The 19,149-nt window shown below is 40.4% G+C and overlaps 1 protein-coding gene and 1 long non-coding RNA gene across 5 annotated transcripts in view; one reads left to right on the top strand and one right to left on the bottom strand.

Moving 5' to 3' along the window:
• LOC140681959 (uncharacterized) overlaps nt 1-19,149 on the top strand; it is a 62,126-nt gene that overhangs the window by 26,685 nt on the left and 16,292 nt on the right. The window lies entirely within an intron of this gene.
• Nucleotides 1-19,149, bottom strand: part of TRIM36 (tripartite motif containing 36) — a 29,491-nt gene that overhangs the window by 6,423 nt on the left and 3,919 nt on the right. For 2 of the 4 annotated variants that reach the window (XM_072922718.1, XM_041711241.2), the window contains exons 3-10: nt 17,521-17,550; nt 12,423-12,748; nt 9,054-9,200; nt 7,971-8,066; nt 6,839-7,092; nt 1,922-2,046; nt 880-1,173; nt 309-606 (exon numbers count right to left, since the gene is read on the bottom strand). In XM_072922718.1, coding sequence (XP_072778819.1) covers nt 309-606; nt 880-1,173; nt 1,922-2,046; nt 6,839-7,092; nt 7,971-8,066; nt 9,054-9,200; nt 12,423-12,748; nt 17,521-17,550 — 1,570 coding nt within the window. The remainder of the gene's footprint in view (nt 1-308; nt 607-879; nt 1,174-1,921; nt 2,047-6,838; nt 7,093-7,970; nt 8,067-9,053; nt 9,201-12,422; nt 12,749-17,520; nt 17,551-19,149) is intronic. The other 2 variants (XM_041711240.2, XM_041711242.2) reach the window with 1 other exon arrangement.

The following is a 19,149-nucleotide window of genomic DNA, read 5'->3' as shown; positions in this document are numbered from 1 at the left end:
AACCTTTTATGCTAAGGGAATTAAGGCAGAGCCTTGCTACTGATATTCAAGCATTCAATCTTAAAACTTACTTTTAACCTTCTTGCTTTAACTGACATTCCTTGGCATCTACAGGAAACTGACTTCTTTCCCAAAAAGAAAGAAAATAAGACTCTGGATAATCAGGACATCTTTTTACTAATAATGGGACAACCTGTTTACACCATATCCTTCAAACTTTTCACTAGTTAGCTCACCTTGCATACTAACTGAGAACAGACTTGCTCTTCATTTACTTTTTTAAAAAGCAGCCCTCTTACGCAATTTACCTTGGACTGGTTACATCATGGGTATTGTGGAACAATTTCTGTATCTTGTTGCTAGGAACAACTCCCACTTTCACCAGGTATGAATAGGCTTCCACAGTAAAAGCCCAGAAGTGCTTCCCTTTGGCAATCCCAGTGTCACCAATGATGTAATCCAGGGTTGTGTAGCATCCAACCTGCAAGCGCTCAGATCCCAGAAGCAGAGGAAATCCAGCCCTACTTTCAACCGAGGTTCTTCTTGGGTTCAGCTGGAGATGTTCATTGTTGTACCCACATTTGTCATCAAAAAGAAAACTGAAAACTGAAAAACAGTATCCGAAAAAATTCTGCTTAGTTATGTATTTGGCCTTCTGTGCTTATAAACTACATTTTAAATCATACTGGCATTAGAATTTGTCACTTTTAAAGGCTACCAGGACTGTCATGCAAGCTAACAATCTCTGTATGTTACCTGCTTAATCTATAACAATACTTCTAAACATTTATGAAATTGCTAACAGTGTAAGAGACATCTGGGAGCTACTGGAAATTACTTTCAGCTCTCAATACTGACAGACATAAGGAAACCCCATACCTGGGGCTGGAGGAGTACGCATAATAACTTCCCTGCTCCAAGGGCTACAGATGGACCCTTTGTAGCCTCGAACTCTAAAGGCATAGCTGCTGTCATCATCAAGATCAGATAATACTTTGCTCTTGCCACAAACTTCAGTCTTTTGCCATGTCACACTCTCCTCTTCTTTAGTAAGTTTATGATACTCAAGAACATAGGTATCAGCTGACTCTGTCTTCCCAGGGCATTCCCAGCTGATTAGAGCTTTTTTGTACATTCTGCTCTGTGCTTCATTGATTTCTGGTATTTCTAGACCTGAAACAAATGAGAAAAAAAAAGCTCTGAAATTTAGATATATATTGTTTTGGAGTTAACCATACAACCAGTCCTGGGTAACCCAAAATGTTATTGTATTCCAAGTCTATCCGTGCTCCTGTGAGATTTCAGCTACTTTGTAGCTAGGGACAATTACAATTATTTTGGCCATTGCTATTTTAGTTTTTTTAGTAAACTTATTTTTTTCACTTCTATCAACTCATATTTGTTTTTCCTTATTGGTGGAAAGGGATTGGTTAAAACTATATTGAGAGGAAACTCATTTTAAAGCATCTACCTCTTAAAGATGTCTTAAACAAAGACATAACCCCTTTGTTGATCTGTTAGTTAAAAGGAGTAGATGAGGATAGTTCTCTGTTCATACACTTAAATAAATCCCCTATTTTTATATGTTTTTACTTTGAAAGGCCTGAGCATTCTGGCAGCTTTAAAAAACTATTACTTTCTGTTATGCAATAAAAAGCTTTTAGAAGGACTGAATGTGATGTAAATACAATATTTTGAAGCCAGTCCAAACTGGTACTTAAGAAAATGTCTTTTTAGCTTCTTTATGAAAGCTGAAACTAACACTGCTGCCAAGTAATGCTTTCTGAATCATGGAGACAGAAGGAACAATGCAAGCCACAACACTGAGCTCTGCAACTGCTGCCCTGTGCAAGTTCTGGCTTTCTCCAGAGAAGCTCTTAAAGCTAAAACCTGAGAAAGACCTAATGCTCTCAGAATTTACCATTGGAATGGAAGGACAAGTCACCAAGGATGTCTTCTTGCTTGGCAGTGTCCACCACAAAGTCTTCAAAAGTAGTTTCAGCTGCTGGCCTAAAGCTCTTCAGAGACTCGGTAGCTTTTTGGATTCTGAAAAGACAAAAGTAGGATAGCACAAGAAAAAAAAGGCAATTGTAGTTCGACATCATCTAAAGTAAAAATGCTAGGTTTTGTGTTACAGTGCGCTCAGGATATGCTTTACCCCATTTCCAGGGACCCCTATGACTGGGATCAGATAAGCCTGGTCCTTTCCTTTCTGCTCTGACGGGGTTGGCGGAGAGCCAGAGAAGCCCTCCCTGTCCAGAGCCTAGATAAGGCCATGACCCTTCCTGTTCACCCTCATTCCTCCCTCATCTCATGAAATAAAGAAGCTGGACAACCACATCGGAGTGAGAGCCTCTTCTGAATTTTTGCCCATCTCCTGATGTTCCTCCCCTCAAGGCCTCCTATCTCTGGGTTAGCCTAAAAATTTAGGGGCTGAGAGAGGTAGGAGCATCAGTTGGCCCCCGCGGCACTGGCAACCCGGGAGGGGGGGGGTGAGGTGCTTCTCACCAGGATCTAGGAGGTGGGGGTGAGAAACACTCCTGCCTCTATGGACATTGGAAATGAATTAATGCCATCTGTAGCACCTGTTGTATACCTAGGTAGGAGAAACGGCACCAGAACGTACCAACCACTACCACATAGAGACAAAACAGAGAGTTGTAAAATACAGAGAGAATCTGGGAGATCAAGCAAGATTTTCAAAGGGATGATGAGGACAACTTTTAATTCAAATGAGATGGTACCGAGATATATTACTGATTTATTTAAATGTTTACTAAGCCCTTCTATATATGAGATATGGAAAAATAAATGGAAGTTGGCTTTAACAGCAGTTTTAAAGGAGATACAACAAACACCCCAGTGAGGCCCATGACAATGATGGTAACACTATTACAATAGATCACCTATGTGACACAGGTGACTGGCATTGTCCAGAAAATCAAATTCGAGTGTTATCTAAGTCAGTTTTAGATAAAAACTGTAATGCTGAAGAAAAAACATTTTATCAATTACCAATAACTGAGGCTAAGGGTTTCTCGAGGCGCTTGAGAAACTTGTAGAGGAGCAATTGGCTCAAGGACACATACAAGAGACAGATAGCTCTTGGAACTTCCCAGTCTTTGTAATAAAGAAGCCTGGGAGGGACAAGTGGAGATTGCTCCACAATCTCCAAGAAATAAACAAAATTTTAGAGGACATGGATCCACTCCAGCCAGGGATGCCTAGTCCAGCAATGCTCCCTCAAGATTGACAATTGGCTGTCCTAGATATCAAGGACTGTTTTTTCCAAATTCCATTGCACCCTGAAGATGCCCCGAGGTTTGCATTCTCAGTTCCCACCATCAATCGGGAAGCCCCAATGAAACGCTTCACTGGAAAGTTTTGCCCCAAGGTCTAAAATCCAGTCCTTTCATATGCCAACAGTATGTAGCAGCACTACTGTCTCCAGTACATGCAGCGAGAAAGGATGCCATCATCCTTCACTACATGGATGATGTGCTTGTGTGTGCCCCCAATGACTCTATACTCCAATACATGCTTGACCTAGTGGTTGAAGTTTTAACCTCTGTTGGATTTCAACTGCAGAAAAACAAAGTTCAAAGTATGCCACCTTGGAGATACCTGGGCCTAGAAATCTCTGCAAGGACTATTGTCCCTCAGAAATTGGAGATCAATTGCAACCCCAGAACACTAGCAGACCTCCACTCGCTGTGTGGGTCTTTAAATTGGGCAAGGCCCTGGCTAGGCCTCCCAAATGAGGACCTAGAACCTCTCTTCAATTTATTGAAGGGGGAGAGGGAGCTGGTCTCCCCCAGGGAACTGACCCCAGAGGCAAAGACAGCCATCGTAAAGGTACAGAAGGCCTTGTCAGAAAGGCAGGCACATCGGTGTGACCCAAACGTGCCTTTCCAGTTCATTGTTCTAGGAAAGCTGCCGCACCTACATGGGTTGATTTTCCAATGGATTGAGGGGCAGAAGGATCCACTCTTAATCATAGAATGGGTTTTCCTATTGCTCCAAACATCCAAGACCATCACTAAGCCACAAGAACTGATAGCAAAGCTGATTCAGAAGGCCAGGGTGAGGTTGTGCGAATTACATCCACTTGCATGTAATCGCCTCCCAGACAGGCTTTCTGAGGAGAGAAGGAATCTCCTGAGAGACTGACCAAAGGGATGTTTGAGCATTTGCTCCAGAGCAGCGCCAGTCTCCAGTTATTTCTGGACAGCTACAGGGGACAAATATCAGTCCATACCCCGTCTCTTAAGTTGTTCAATGAGGAATTCCACCTTATTCCTCGAGAGAAAAGGAATCGGAGACCACTCGATGCTCTCACAGTGTTCACGGATGCATCTGAGACTTCCCACAAGTCGGTGATGACTTGGAGAAATTCACAGACTCAGCATTGGGAAGCTGATGTTGAGCTTGTGGAGGCATCCCCCCAGGTGGCTGAACTGACTGCAGTGGTGAGAGCTTTTGAAAAGTTTTCTGAGCCATTAAACTTGGTGACAGACTCTGCCTATGTGGCAGGAGTAGTGTCCAGGGTGGAGCAGGCCGTGCTCAAAGAAATAGAGAATGAACAGCAATTCAGATTGCTCTCAAGGCTGATTTATTTAATCTCTCACCGAGAGCATCCATTCTTTGTGATGCATGTGAGGTCACACACTGATTTGCCAGGTGAGATTGCAGAGGGGAATCGCAAAGCAGACTCCCTTGCTGCACCAGTAGAAAAAGCACGTCTCCCTGATGTTTTCCAACAGGCAAAGCTGAGTCACCAGCATTACCATCAGAATTTGCCAGGTTTGATTCGACAGTTCCAGCTAACACGGAGTCAGGCCCGAGCCATTGTGACCAACTGTCCTAATTGTCAGCTCCAGGCCATGCCATCGATGGGCATGGGGGTAAACCCCAGAGGCCTTAGCAGCTGTGAGGTATGGCAGACAGACATCACACACATTCAGAGTTTTGGTCGCCTTGAATGCGTTCATGTAAGCGTGGACACATTCTCAGGTGCAGTGTATGCCTCTGCTCATATAGGACAAAAGGCTACACATGTCAAACAACACCTAATGCAAGCATTTTCAGTATTGGGGGTGTCAAAAACTATCAAAACAGATAATGGCCCAGCGTATATATCCAAGGAGTTTCTGGAATTTCTCCAGCAGTGGGGAGTGGAACATAAGACTGGCATTGCCCACTCCCCCACAGTTCAAGCTGTGGTCAAGCGTGCACACCAGACGTTCAAACAGGTATTGAAGAAACAAAACAGCTCAGCTCTGTGGATGTCTCCACGAAAGAGGCTCTGTAAAGCCATGTTTACCATCAATTTTCTGAACTGTTCATTTGAAAACATGAGTCCACCTGTTGTACGTCACTTTAACAGTGGTAATCAGTTCAAATTGTCTCAGCATCCACCAGTCTTGATCAGGGATCCAGAAACTTGGGAAACCAAGGGTCCCTATGGACTTGTAACCTGGGGTCATGGCTATGCGTGTGTAGCTACTCCCTCAGGCCCTCGGTGGATTCCCCAGAAGTGGGTGAAACCTTTTGTCCCCAAGAATCCAGGTCAGACAGAAGGGGATGAGAAGCAAGTAGCTGATGCTTCAAAGAGAAGTCGCCGCCGAATGGAAGAAGAAGAATTTTCCTAAGTGTGAATTTCTTCCAGCAGAAATAGAAACTTTAACGTATTCTCCAAATGTTTGTTTTTCCCTTTTAGAGAAAACCTACCTCCCACTGAACCCTGTAATGAACCCCATCCAAGTTGTCATCTTGCTAATGAAGAACTGTTCAAGGGCTGGGGATTCACAGGGTGGTGGACATCTATTGTTAGATCAATTTTATTACTTGTTATTCTGTTCCTTGTAACCTTGGCGTTCGGGATCCTGCGTCACTTGGTTTTCAAAGCTATCAAGGGTCTCATACCTTCTACCTCAGAAGTCAACCACGTAGCCCAGTGAATCCCTGTAACCTTGTTAAACAAATAAGGGGGAGGTGTTACAGTGTGCTCAGGATATGCTTTACCCCATTTCCAGGGACCCCTGTGACTGGGATCAGATAAGCCTGGTCTTTTCCTTCCTGCTCTGACAAGGTTGGCGGAGAGCCAGAGAAGCCCTCCCTGTCCAGAGCCTAGATAAGGCCATGACCCTTCCTGTTCACCCTCTTTCCTCCCTCATCTCATGGAATAAACAAGCTGGACAACCACATCAGGGTGAGAGCCTCTTTTAAATCTTTGCCCATCTCCTGACGTCCCTCCCCTCAAGGTCTCATATCTCTGGGCTAGCCTAATAATTTAGGGGCTGAGAGAGATAGGAGCAGCAGTTTTGCTTCAAAAAAAGTTCTGCTTTCATGTACTTACTGATGTCTCCCAGAAATTTTCTCTAGAATCTCTAAAAAGATTCTCAAATGCATAATTTAAAGGCCTTTTGTACATCTGTGTAAAGATAATGAACAGGTAGTCATTCAGTTGGGAAAGTATATAAACAATTTGGAGGATTATGTTCAAAGTACCAAAGTGATGTGAGGCACTAGTAGAGAACACAAAGATCAAAGAGCCTAAAGCCAAAAGAGACCTGTTAGATTAACTTGCAAATACTTGATAAAATATCTGAGACAAGGAATTTGTCAAGGAGCTAAACAAAGTATCCACTCACTGCAGTCCCACTGAACAAGGCTAGGCATTGTGGCAGGACAAGAGCACTCCTTTTCTGAGTGTTGTTTCCTAATGTCCACTAATGCAGAAATTCCAGCTGAACATGACCAGGAACATCTCCCAAGAATACAACTGCATGGACATCCTGGAACAGTACTTGTGCCTCAAACAAGGTATTTAAGATACCTGACATGAAGCTGTTTTGCTGTTTGAACAAAACAGGAGGGATCTGTTTCTTTCAGCACTTCTTGAGCATATCCTACAAGGCCATTATTTTCCAGGAGCCCTTGGTATTCTTCCACTTGTGTTTGCAGTTTTTCCAGCCTTCTATTCTTAGAGGTTTCAATTGCCCTAAGAGCTGCAGATTTCTTCTCTTCCAGGACATGGTATAATTTCTCAAAACTCTGAGATGCTTCTTGTTTAGCTCTTTCACTGTTGCACTAGGAGCAAACAAAAGACATTTCAGACAGATTCTGCATCGCTGTGACTATATAGAAACATACTTAAGGTTGTTCAAGACATTACAGTAATCTAGTCACCCATTTGACAGTTAAGACTAATGAGCTTTGTTATGCTATTCAGCACTAAAAATGAGATCAGCACACCACCTCAGTATTTGCTGTCTTTAACAGAGAATGGAGAGTAGGAAAGCATTCCTCTGATTATGCCTTGAGTTATGCATTACATTTGTCTCTCTAGCTCATGAAAAAGCACTGTAAAAACATGTCAGTCTCTGAAGTCTTCATGCCCAAGAGTTAGATGCTCTTCCACCCTCCCCAACCACCCTGACCAGAGGGTCCAGCCAAGCTTCTCGTTTACACCCTCTGAACCATAGTGCCACCTCTAAATACTGTCCTGGATAAAAGGAACTGCAAAACACAGAGGCAGTCTGTAATCAAAACACATCAGTACTAGAAGCTTCTGATACTTCTGCCTTCATATTTTTGGCTTGTATGTGACTCTTCTGCAGGGAGATTTTGCCCTTAATTCTGACTTTTTCAAGGTAAACAGGCAGCATAAATACTGCATCATCATAAATACAGAAATGCCCCTATGCTTAACCCACTTTGGTTAAGGTATCAAATAAGCTTTATTTTATTTCAATTTACAGCAGCACTCAAAAATGAACTTCCCCTTGTCTGCTTCCCATCCTGGCAGGACTAGGTTTTACCATGTGTGATTTAGTCTACCCCAAACTGTTCAAAAATTGGTTTACTACTTAACTGAAAAAAGCAAAGTTAGAAACACGTCACTGAAAATATTTTGAATCCTTCCTGTGTAATAGGCCAACCCCAGCCAACCTTCAAGCCACTCTTACCTCTGTTTCTTTCAGCAGCAGATCCAGCTGTGTGATGTGAGCTTTCACCTGGCTCTCCTTACTGATGAGATACTCGATATCTTTTGAAAGTTTCTCCTGTTGAAGTAAAACAGCCAGAATAGGGCATCTCACAGACAGTGACAACCAGCACAGGCAGGTCATTCAGCTAGTCCTCATTTTATCTAGCCACAGGGACAACAGCGTGACACCAGTTATGAGCAGCAGTCCTGTGAAGAATTGTTTGGTGACCTGCAGTGACTGCAAAGCAACTATACAAGGTCAGCTGGCTCCCAGTCACCCAGGAATCACCCTCTCTAAGAATGGGAAAAAGAGGCTTCAGGACATTAAACTTACGAGAAGGAGTTGATAGTTATTAACTCATTTGTAATAAGAGTTGCTAGAAAAATGAGTAGCTCAAATCACAGATTTGTCCCTGTGCTTCCCTAGCTGCAAGAGTTAGCAGCTGTACAGGAAAAGCCTTGCAAACTGGTAAGGAGGCCAAAGAGCAGAAGGCAGGCTAATCTGGTCTTTTTTTTTTTAACCTCCTGAGAGCAAGAGAGGAAGAAAAGGAAGAAGAGGAAGTAGGTGTGTCTTTAATAACAAATTGATATTTGCAAGTCTTCTCTGTTGTGCTTTGCTTAGGAAATTAACAGCTATGCAGCTTGAGAAACATACAAAGATACATACACAAATATCAACAGATATTTCAGATGCCAATTTGTTAGAAGCACTTCCCAAGTATCCTCTACCACAAGCTACCTGAACACTTCTATTAAAAAATTTGATTGTAAAGTTGATTAACTGCTCAAACCTTCTGCATTGTCTGTACTGCTGTACAATTAGCTGAAATAAAATGACAGCACTTTCTGGGGTTATGTTTCGAGCATCATAGCAAACAGTTTAGTTTCTAAAACATGCTTTATATCACATTAATGATACATTAATGAATGTTGCACAACAACAGGACTCAAGACTAGTTCAGGGTCTCCTAAACACACATCCTGGCTTCTATCCAGTGGGAGTTTGCCCTCACATCAGAAGTACTCTTCTCCTTAAGGCAGGTCCAATGATATTTTCTTTTACCTTAAGGGTTTTGTAGGCAGTGCTCATGGTTGTTACTCTATGGTTTGCATGACTTCCACCCAGTTTGCAAAGATGACAAACAGGCCTTCTGCAGATTTCACAGTACATGTTTACTCTCTCCATTTCATGTTCTGGACACATCAAAATCTGTGGGGGAAAAAAAGAGCAGAGACAATACAGATGTACTTCCAAAAATGGAGGTTCTCAACAAAAATCAAAACACCCAATGAACCCAAAGCAGCATATGACTTCATCAGTGAAATTTTTATAGTCAGTTTATCTTCTACCTTTTATATTTTTCAGTGCCATTGAAAGACAGCAGATGAACACTCACAGTTTCACAAGGTTTACAGTAAGTAAGCCTCTAGCACTATCTGTGTAGCCTCCATATAGCAATCAATCTTTTGCTAAACCCTGCCCATGTTATTTGCAATGCATCCAGCACCCTACACTCCAGCTCAGAGCTGTAAATGCAATATTTAACACACCCAGCCTGTCAAACTTAACTATGCTCATGCCAGCATCTCTTCCAACAGCTATGAGCTGTTTCTTAAAGCAAGAGCTGACATAATATTGTAGCAGTTTAAGTACAAGGTAGATTTTGAAAAACCACATAGCCATTGCTCTTGGAGCTACGAAGTGCAACCACCACCTACAGCTACGATAATTTTGAAGACAAAAGACTCCAGTGTTTCAATCCTTCTGTTTGAATCCAGTTACGAGGTGCTCACACTGACTGCTACTTCCAGGATTAACTCAAACAGCATTGCATGAAAGCTGGTTTGCTAAAAATCAGCTTTCAAAAATTGAACTTTTTGAAATAAACACTCAAAGAGTTTAAAAAGTGCTGCTCAAATCCAAGCTCAGGTAACACATTAAACAATATAATGTGTGTGTGTGTGTGTGTGTGTGTGTTGGTTAAAGAAGAAAACAAACAATGCTTGCTTTGCCTCATTCTAGAGTGCTGAAAGAAAACATTTAGCTCATCTAGTCCACAGAAGTTACCAAAGAGGAGCTTTTGCGGAAGCTTTTCAGTTTCAACATGCCCCCGCACAAGAAAGGTCACAAAAGAGCATAAAAATAGAATTGTGAGTAGCATAAATATGGATACAAAAAGCTAAAACCTGAAACAAGCTTTCAAGTCTCAAATATTAGCTTAAAGTATGGTGAAAAACCCAAAGGCACCACTCTCACCAGCACCTTAAGACTATCATTAAACCAAATATGCAATTAGCAATCCCATATGGATTGACTGCTGGATTTGGAAGGAAATAAAAAAGGGAAAAAAGGAAGCTGCCAAGAAAATCAGCTGTGCAAGCAAACATCTCCAAAAACTACAGTCATTCAGTTAGTCTGTGTCAATAAATTTTCCACAGCAGTGTACAGCCACACCTCACAGAAAATCCAAATTTTTATTCATCTCCTCATATAAGCAAGAATTACAGCTTGCAAGCAAGAGACAGCAGAGGTCAGCAGACTGCCTTGTCTTCTCTCAAAATTCTAGAACAATCAGCCCAGTATGTTCTTCTCCCATCCCCACCACACACGCTTCAAAGTGCTCTCCAGCCTGGTTGTAAATTAAAGAGGTGACTGGGAACATTGGTTAGGAAATCAACAAATACTTCATGCTTTCAGTTCAAGTCTTAAAAATGCTGTGCAATGAAAAATGCACTTTTCTTTCTTTATAGTAAGCTCAAACAGTCCTCAGAAAAGTTTCTATAAGAGCACAGTAAAGATCAGCTTACCGCATTTGGGAAGTTTTTTAAAACAGGTAGATGTATCTAAAGTTAGCCACACTATGCTTTTCTCCTTTTTTCCCCTCTTCCTGTCTTCACATATAATTAGAAATGCTAAATCCCACATGCGCACACATATTCAATACATCAGTGACAGAATAATCTAAACCACTTCATCCCATTTTACTGTGCTTCAAGAGAACTCAACTACTGACTTTTAATCCTGAATTCAGTTTGCATGTAGTATAACACCACAGGGCACTTTTAGGAGCGCGCAGGGATCACAAGATGCCTTTGATATTTTCCAATAGCAACATTGCAGCTGTGAGGGTTTAGATGCCATAGAAGAGTAAGTTTTTAAGGAGCTTTATAGCATCTTAAAGCAAGAGCTAGATATAGTATGCAAACTTTCACCTTTCTCATTTGTCCAATAGAGAGACTATTTCACACAATGTGTGTGCAAGCACATTTGAAAACATATGAAGCTCATGCTCACTTTTAACTGGAATGAATATTTTAGACTCAAGGAAAACTCCGCCAAGATGTTCACTATCTCATAGCCTGCTAACTTTAGAGGCTCATATTTTTCCAATCTGAGAAGGAAAGTACACCAGCAGTTAAGAGCTTCTTACACATTGCACATTAATCAAATTTACTTAAACATAATTAATCAGGACTCCTTGACCATCAGCATTTCTGGCACCTGTGGGACGTCCAGCAAGGAGGCACAGGCACACAGCATGTGCTGAGACATTAAGGCCATTATTGTGGTCCTTGGTTAGCAAGATAGTGTCTGTGACCTGTAACATCTGTAATCTAACAAATTCAATAGGGCACTGCCACGTACTGCACCATGCTCAGCATGAGACACAAAGGTAGTGGCATTTTGTTATCACTGTTTTGTCTGAATGCAGTAACAACAGCACCAGTGTATAAAGCAGAAATTTTGCCATAACATTTTTATCTCTTCTGCTATAGATAAAAAAAAAAAATGGTGTAATAACAATGGAGACTATACCTCCACCTTTTGCTCTTGTTAGATGCAAGGAAGAAGAGAAAGAATATGCTTGGTGATAGATTAAATTCAAGCACAAAGTATCCAAAGGGGATGTACCTAAAAGGGGGCATGAAAGAGGCCAGGTGTGCTGGGTTTTTTAAGTTTAACACACACAGACATCCTCCCTAGGCAGTCCATTTCAGATGCTCAAGAGGAAGGTGCCAAAAATACCAAGGGTGTGGATTCAATCCCTGTATGAATCATTCACTTAAAAGCTGAACTTGATGATCCTTGTGGGCCTCTTCCAAGTTAGAATATTCAGTTACTTGTGACCATTAAGCCTTAAAAAAGAAAAAAAAAAAGAAAAAAAAAAAGAAAAGGAAAGAAAGACTCAAATCACAAGGAACACAATCCACTCAACAAAGTAAAAACCCTTATTTTTACAGGACCCTTCAAGTATGTTTTCAATGTCCCATTCAATGACAGCAAAGAGCAAAAGCTTGTAGTTCACTCAATAAATAACAGCAATTGTCAAGAAAGCAATCATGGTCCTAAAAAGCAACTATCAGACACAGACACTGATGTGTCGGCAGCTACAGAAGAATGCTGCAACCTGAATTCCACAAGTATACTTACCTTGGGTCTGAAGTTGGTGGTTGGTCCTACGTATTCATGCTGGGCTTTCACAGTTCCCCAAGGATGGTGGATTTTGAAACATTCATTGCAATAGCTTGCACTGCAGTCCATGCAGCTCTTTGTGGACTCCTGAGGTGGAGGTTTGCAGAAATCACACATAATAGCAATGGCTGCCCTGGCTGCCTGTCTGTATCTTTCCACAATGGTTTCCAAAGTGAAGTTGCGAAATAAGCCATTGATGCCACGCTCCCCAAGATCAATATCCCGCTGGCAACTCGGACAAGGAAACAGAGTCGATCTAGGAGTCAGTGAATTGCGTTTTCTGCCTGCGTAGACATCAAAACCCAGCTTAGGATGAGCATAAACCAAACTGGTTTAGATTTTAAAAGAAGCACAGGAATTTACAAACCAATTCCAGACTGTAGCACATCGTCCAAACCAGTACATACGTCCAAACACCAAATCATATGCAGTCTGCCAAGCCAAAGAGAATACAATTGCCCTGACAAGGTAGTGTAATGTCTGACTCCAAGGAACATTACAAACTACTACTAGAAAACTTAATTTTATGTTAAGATAAATTTAGCTCTTCCAATTCCATTTTCTTTATCTAGTTTTGGATGCACTCAAGCTGTAACCTTTTGAAACAATAAACAAAAACTTTCTGGAAGCCAGGTGGTTTCAGACTAACTGGTTACCTGTATAGGGAGCAACAGCTTCCTAACATATTGTAGGAGCTCCTTGAAATTTGTTTTGGCTGAGTTCAAACTTACTTTACTCATCCCCAGAGGCATCATAAAAAAAACCCCAGGAAAACAAGGGAACAGTATGACATCTCAGCCAAATAAATTAGTCAAAAAATGCTTAGGCTCACTTGGTGCCTTCTGAAAGGCCTCAATAGAGGAGGGCTGCTAAATGAGCCCTACACACCAAAGGAGAATCTGAGATAGTTATATCTTCAGGTTACTCTACTCTGAACTGAGGAACCACGGATTTCCACAGGGATGTTAAACAGCATATATCTACCTCTGTTAATTCCTGAAGAGGGAGCTGCAGAGAAGCTGCAGTCCTACCAAACAGCTACACACAAATTTCCCCCTTTCTCCAAAGTAAAATCACATGCTCAAGAAAAGCCACTCACTTAAAGAGCCTTTTGTGTCTGTAAGGAGATGGCTGACACAAACTCACAGGTTATTCACAACGTAATATTCCTGAGGTTATCAAACCAGGAGTGCATCCTGTTCACTCATGAACCCACAGGCTGCAACTACCAGAAAGAATCCTTTATGTATTCCAAAAGCAGGCTTTAGGCTTAACTTGTATTCTCTCAGCTTCTCCTTACAGAGAAACACAAAAACCCCATATTCTGCAGTGCTGGTGCATTGCTTTAAGATCTCTTTGAGAGCACTGCACACTGGTGTAACCAACTGTCCTGATTTCATCTGGGTTAGAGATCATTTTCTTAGTAGCTGGTACAGCACTGTGGTTTGGATTCAGTATGAGGTTATTATGCACTGATGTTTTGGCTGTTGCTAAGTAGTGCTTACCCTAAATCCAGGACTTTCCAGTTTTCCACACTTCACCAGAGAGCAGGTGCATGAAAAGCCAGGAGGGAAAATAGACAGGACAGCTGACCCAAACAGCCAAAGAGATATTCCAAACCATAACATGTCATGTCCAGGACATAAACTAGGGGCAGTCAGGCGTGACAGGGTGGGCATTGGGTGAGCAATTGTATTGTGCATCGCTTGTTTCTCTTGGATTTTATTCTTCTCTCGCCTTTGTATTACCATTTTTTTATTATTTTTATCTCTCCAATATATACTCCAGTATATAATTCACTCTATTCCAGCTGAAACCAGGACACTAACAAATTTTTAAATGGAGGTATGACTTAAAGCTGAATTCTTAGTGTTGAAATTGGCTCTTCTTCAGAAAGGGAAATTAGTTCTTCTCCATATTTAATCAGTATTTTCCCATCAAAATTGCTAATGCTGTATTTCTTTTTGAAGTGTCCTGTGATGCTACCCAAAATACACTTGTCTTGAGCTGCTCTCCTGTTGCTTCTTCACCTAACAATCCAAAACCTCCATTCCTATCATGTCCTTTCCAGTCTCTTCAAATAAAACAACAAACCAACACTCCTATAAGCAATTAATTCCTTTGAATACCTTTGAAATTTAACCTTTGGTAGTTATGCACGACTGTCAGCTAAGAAGTCACAATCAGAGCATGGATAAATGTGCATGCACTGACATCTCCCATCCAGCTTGGTCTCATGCCTTTCTGTAAGTTGTGAGCAGAACAACTGGGCTGTATTTACAGAATAGGATGGGTGACACAAGGCACAGGTATGCAACCCTCTACCTAAGGGAGAAGAGATTGTTGCCCAATTTTACTTTTTCTTCATATTTACTTGAAATTAATTACTGCACATCCTGCAGTATCTACAACTTGGCATACACAGCAACACACACATGCAAGGTACAGCATCAACAGTGAAACACAAACTGTATTTCCAGTGTATGCTCCAAGCTAGCACTGTACACAGGAGTACAGAGAAACCTTCTACACAGACTTCTAAAACGTCCTAGACAAAAAAATGACTTCACATGCAGGGCCATGCAGACAACAGCTACAAGAAGTGATCTAGAATACACACATTCACTGAAACTAAGAAAATAATCATACAATGCAGCACATATCAGCACTGCCTACAAGTAGTATGCTAGAGCAGAGAGCAAAAATGACAAAAAAAGATAACACTGAAAAAAAAAAACCAACATGGTGCAGTGGTCAAGTTTAATAATACAATCTGAAATTCATATCCATCTCAATGGAGGCTTTTCATTCTGCCTGTGGTGGACAGAAACGAGATTGTCATCATGAGCCATGCTCTGCAAAAACTGGTGACATTATTTATGGAAAGCAATCCAGTGTCAAGGAAGTCTTGCACACCTTCAGATGTCTCATCCCTTTTCATTGACAGCACTCTGAAAATCTAGGTTCAGGTGTTTTTCTGTTTTAAATCCTGGAAATTTATTTGCTAAGCTACTTGGCATGTTCTGCTACTTCAATACTCAAAAATAAGGAGATACATCCTATTTTTGCCTAGTGAGTGTTAAAATATTAATACTCTGGTTTGCTTTCTGCTTAAAGGATTTCTACACTCATATTTTAAAAAGAAAGCACTGACGAAGTAATTAATTACTTTGGACATTGTCTTTCCTATCTGTATTGTGTCCAATATGCTGAAACTAAATTTTGGTTATATTAAAAAAATCCAAACAAACACAAAGCACATTAAAAAACCCAGAGCAAAAAAAACCCTTGGATTCTGTGGACATATTTAGATGTGCATCTCAGAGAAACTTAGCTCCTACCCACGTTCTCTTTTACACTTTGCCAATTTAGTTTACAACAAGCAAATATGTATTTTGTGAAATATCAGAAATCATCACATGAAATTTTCCCCTGTGATTTGTAAACTGATTTCTCCACTTGCAATAAGTTGCTCAATCAGTTACAAAAAAAATCACAACATATACTCAGACACGCAAATATTACCACAGAGATTGCAAAGACGCAAGTCAAAATGCAATTTTAATATATCCTTTAAAGACAGTATTTAAAAGTCTTCTTCCCAAGGAGGTACCAGCACTTAAAATGTTGAGAAGTCCAAGCTGCAGTGAATGGTTTGCAAAGGGATAAGACATCTTAAAGTTGTGTTTTTCAAGTAAACAGTATTACGAGAATTCTATGGTTATGGAAGACATGGACATTAAATGTGTGGAAGTTTAATAAAAAAGATTTAAAAGTCAACTGGATTCTCTTGCAATGTTGGGGTTTTTTTTAAATAGAAATGTATATTGCCAACACATAACTCAGTTAAATGTTTTTGGATGGGCTTTTAGGGGGAAGGAAAAAGGGAGGGGGAAAAAGGGGATAGGGATAGCAAGGGGAAAGGGTAAAGAGGGAGGGAAAGGGGAAAGGGGAGAAGGGAAAGGCTTCATAAGAGAAGCCAGCTGAGCTAAAATGTTACTTTCAGATAGTCTTTCACAAGTCAAAAGAGCTACCTGCAAAAAGAGCAGACATGGACAGCTTTCCAAGAGGTCTGATGGTATCGTACGGTATCTTTGTTTTATGCCACTTTCAGCCTTCAACTGAGGTAATTAAACTTCCTCTTCTGATCTGCTGCTTTGTCCTCCACTGAGTGTGAAATTCAGATTTGTGTTTAGCTCAGTTCACATCTTTCTTGAAGGACACCATATTCTATGTATTACTCATGTGTCTGCCAGTACTGTGGCAACAAGGAATTTGGGGACTTTTTCTCCCATTTTTGACCAACGATTACATTAAAAAAAAATGTAATCGGTATTTAAAAAGTCCACATAGTGGCTGAGCTACTCAGACAAGCTCAATTTTGGAAAAGAGATTAAATTAAAAGACTGACTGACTTGACTATCCTTCAATCTGATTGTGTCATTAAACATGCCAAATATTACAAGTCTAAATGTAATGTTTCATTTTCCTCACATATTCATGTGCTGTGATAAACTGTGAGATTCAGAACTATCTAATCATACCAAAATGGTGCAAATTTCAATCAAATTAAGCAGGCTTAAATACAATAATGAACTAATACTAAATTCCATTTAGCAGCGATGGCCAAACATGACCTGTAAACGTAAGGAAGATCAATTCAATAATCACACTTCATTACCAGTAAGACAGCAGTTTCATTGAAATTTGAGCACGTAAACTCCAGAAAATTAAAAAGCAGGGGGTGGAGGAGATAGTGTGGTGATTGCTGAGGTTCTGTGTGCATTTTTGTACCCACCAATCTATATTCAGTCATATATACACAAGGGAAAAATATAATCCAGCCCTTAACTGAATTACAGTCCAGTTGACCTTTAAATCAGTCTTGCACAGAAAGCTGTCCTTATAGAATTTCTTTGCTGTATCTTTGCTCACTGCAAAATAATTTTTGTGGACTTGACCACTGACAAAAAGCTATATGCTAATCAACAATATTTAACTCGAGATCTAAATGCTAGACTATCTCTAGCCAACACAAGAAGTGAAGCATTTCTACCTCTGCACCCAAAAGACCTCCTCTGTGATGCTGTGAACAATGAACAGAGAGCTATTTAGACATCAAAAAAATGAGATATACCATTGGTTTACAATGGTTCAAATGAAAAGCACCAACTCTTTTTTCTCCTGTGGATGTTAAACTCCTGCAGGGTTGAAAGGCAAGAAAGTTTAACTTCTTAGCATATCAAAAACCAGCAAGATTTAAGCAGAACAGGAAAAAGGAGAAAGAACGCATTGGCGGGGAGTGGCACAGGGAGAGATATTTCAAACATTTGCACAAGTGTCAATATAACCACATTACATGCTTTAATTGCAGCAACACTGTAATTACAGTAGCTTTAGAGATAATTGAACAGCAATAAGAAATAGCCGTCATTTGCATGTTATATACAGCAAGACTTTGTTAATTAAAAATTATTTTAAATACAGTACAAACACAGGAGTATTTTTAAACCAACACACTGGTTTTTAAGCAGCACATGCACTCCATTTCAATGAGTTCTGTAGTTTTTACATTAAGATAAATTGTACTTGTAAATGCAAGCTGTGCATGCACAACAAATACAGAACATGGCCAAATACATACCAGCTCTTCTGGCATACCAAGAATTTAAATGTCAACCCATTTAAAATAGATTATATTCCTTATGAAGACATCAGGGATTCTTTAAGTGAGGAAAAAAACCAAAAAACCATAATGGGAAGAAGGTGCCATATGCATTTTGAAATGTGACACTAAGGTCTTCAAACATGCCCTGCACAAGCCTCCCAAAAGTTCTAGTGGGTTTTTGTTATGCACATGAGACCCCACTTTGGATGTTTTCCTTACATTTTCTCTCTTATGGAGCTGTTTTCTTACAAATTTCCCACAAAGCAAATTTAGCAAGGAAATGCACGGTATGAGTACTTCAGATGCAAGACAACAACTATGCAAATGTAAATTACAAGCTGGCAATCATTGCTGGTACCAAACTGGTCTGAAAGCAAATCTCACACTCGATATAGCAATGGAGCTATAATGCTTGTAACATTAGAAGCAAAGACAGTATAATCTGAATTTAAAAATCTATTCTTTAATGCTTCCATTTCCATATGCTTTTCACTGTGTAAATTTGAACTGTCTGAGATGATAATTTTCCTGTGATGTGCATCTGCCCAATGGTCTTTGAGGTGAGAGGGGGGAAGCTCATTATTTCCAATTCTCAACCCTCTCTTGCTAGTCATCAAACAGGTCTTTAGGAAAGCAATCACCTCTGTTAGCAGGTCAGATGATGAGATATAGTCCCATCAGTTTGCTGAGACAGTGGCAGACCACAGTGGATTTAAAGATTTATAACTCCTGCAACAATTTGTGTACATGTATCTCAGGACAGGGTGGTGGCGGCAGCAGAAGCACCAAGAACTATTAACAAACAGATTTGAAAGAGTACCAGTACTAACAATTCAGTACTAAACGAAAAGAAATTGCACATTTGATCTGTGAAAACTGGGAAGGAAGAACTTTAGTAATAAGAAATGTAAGAGCTTTAGTTTGTCTTGTTGGTAACTCTTCCAGACCACAGAGAAGTGTTGTTTTAAAGTGGATAATTATGTCAGAAGAAAGCCTGAATGCCAAGATGAGATATCT

The sequence above is a fragment of the Taeniopygia guttata genome, chromosome Z (assembly GCF_048771995.1).
Source record: "Taeniopygia guttata chromosome Z, bTaeGut7.mat, whole genome shotgun sequence".
NCBI classification, from domain to species: Eukaryota; Metazoa; Chordata; class Aves; order Passeriformes; family Estrildidae; genus Taeniopygia; species Taeniopygia guttata.
The sequence above is the reverse complement of the archived record's forward strand: the minus strand, read 5'-3'. Positions and strand labels throughout refer to the sequence as shown.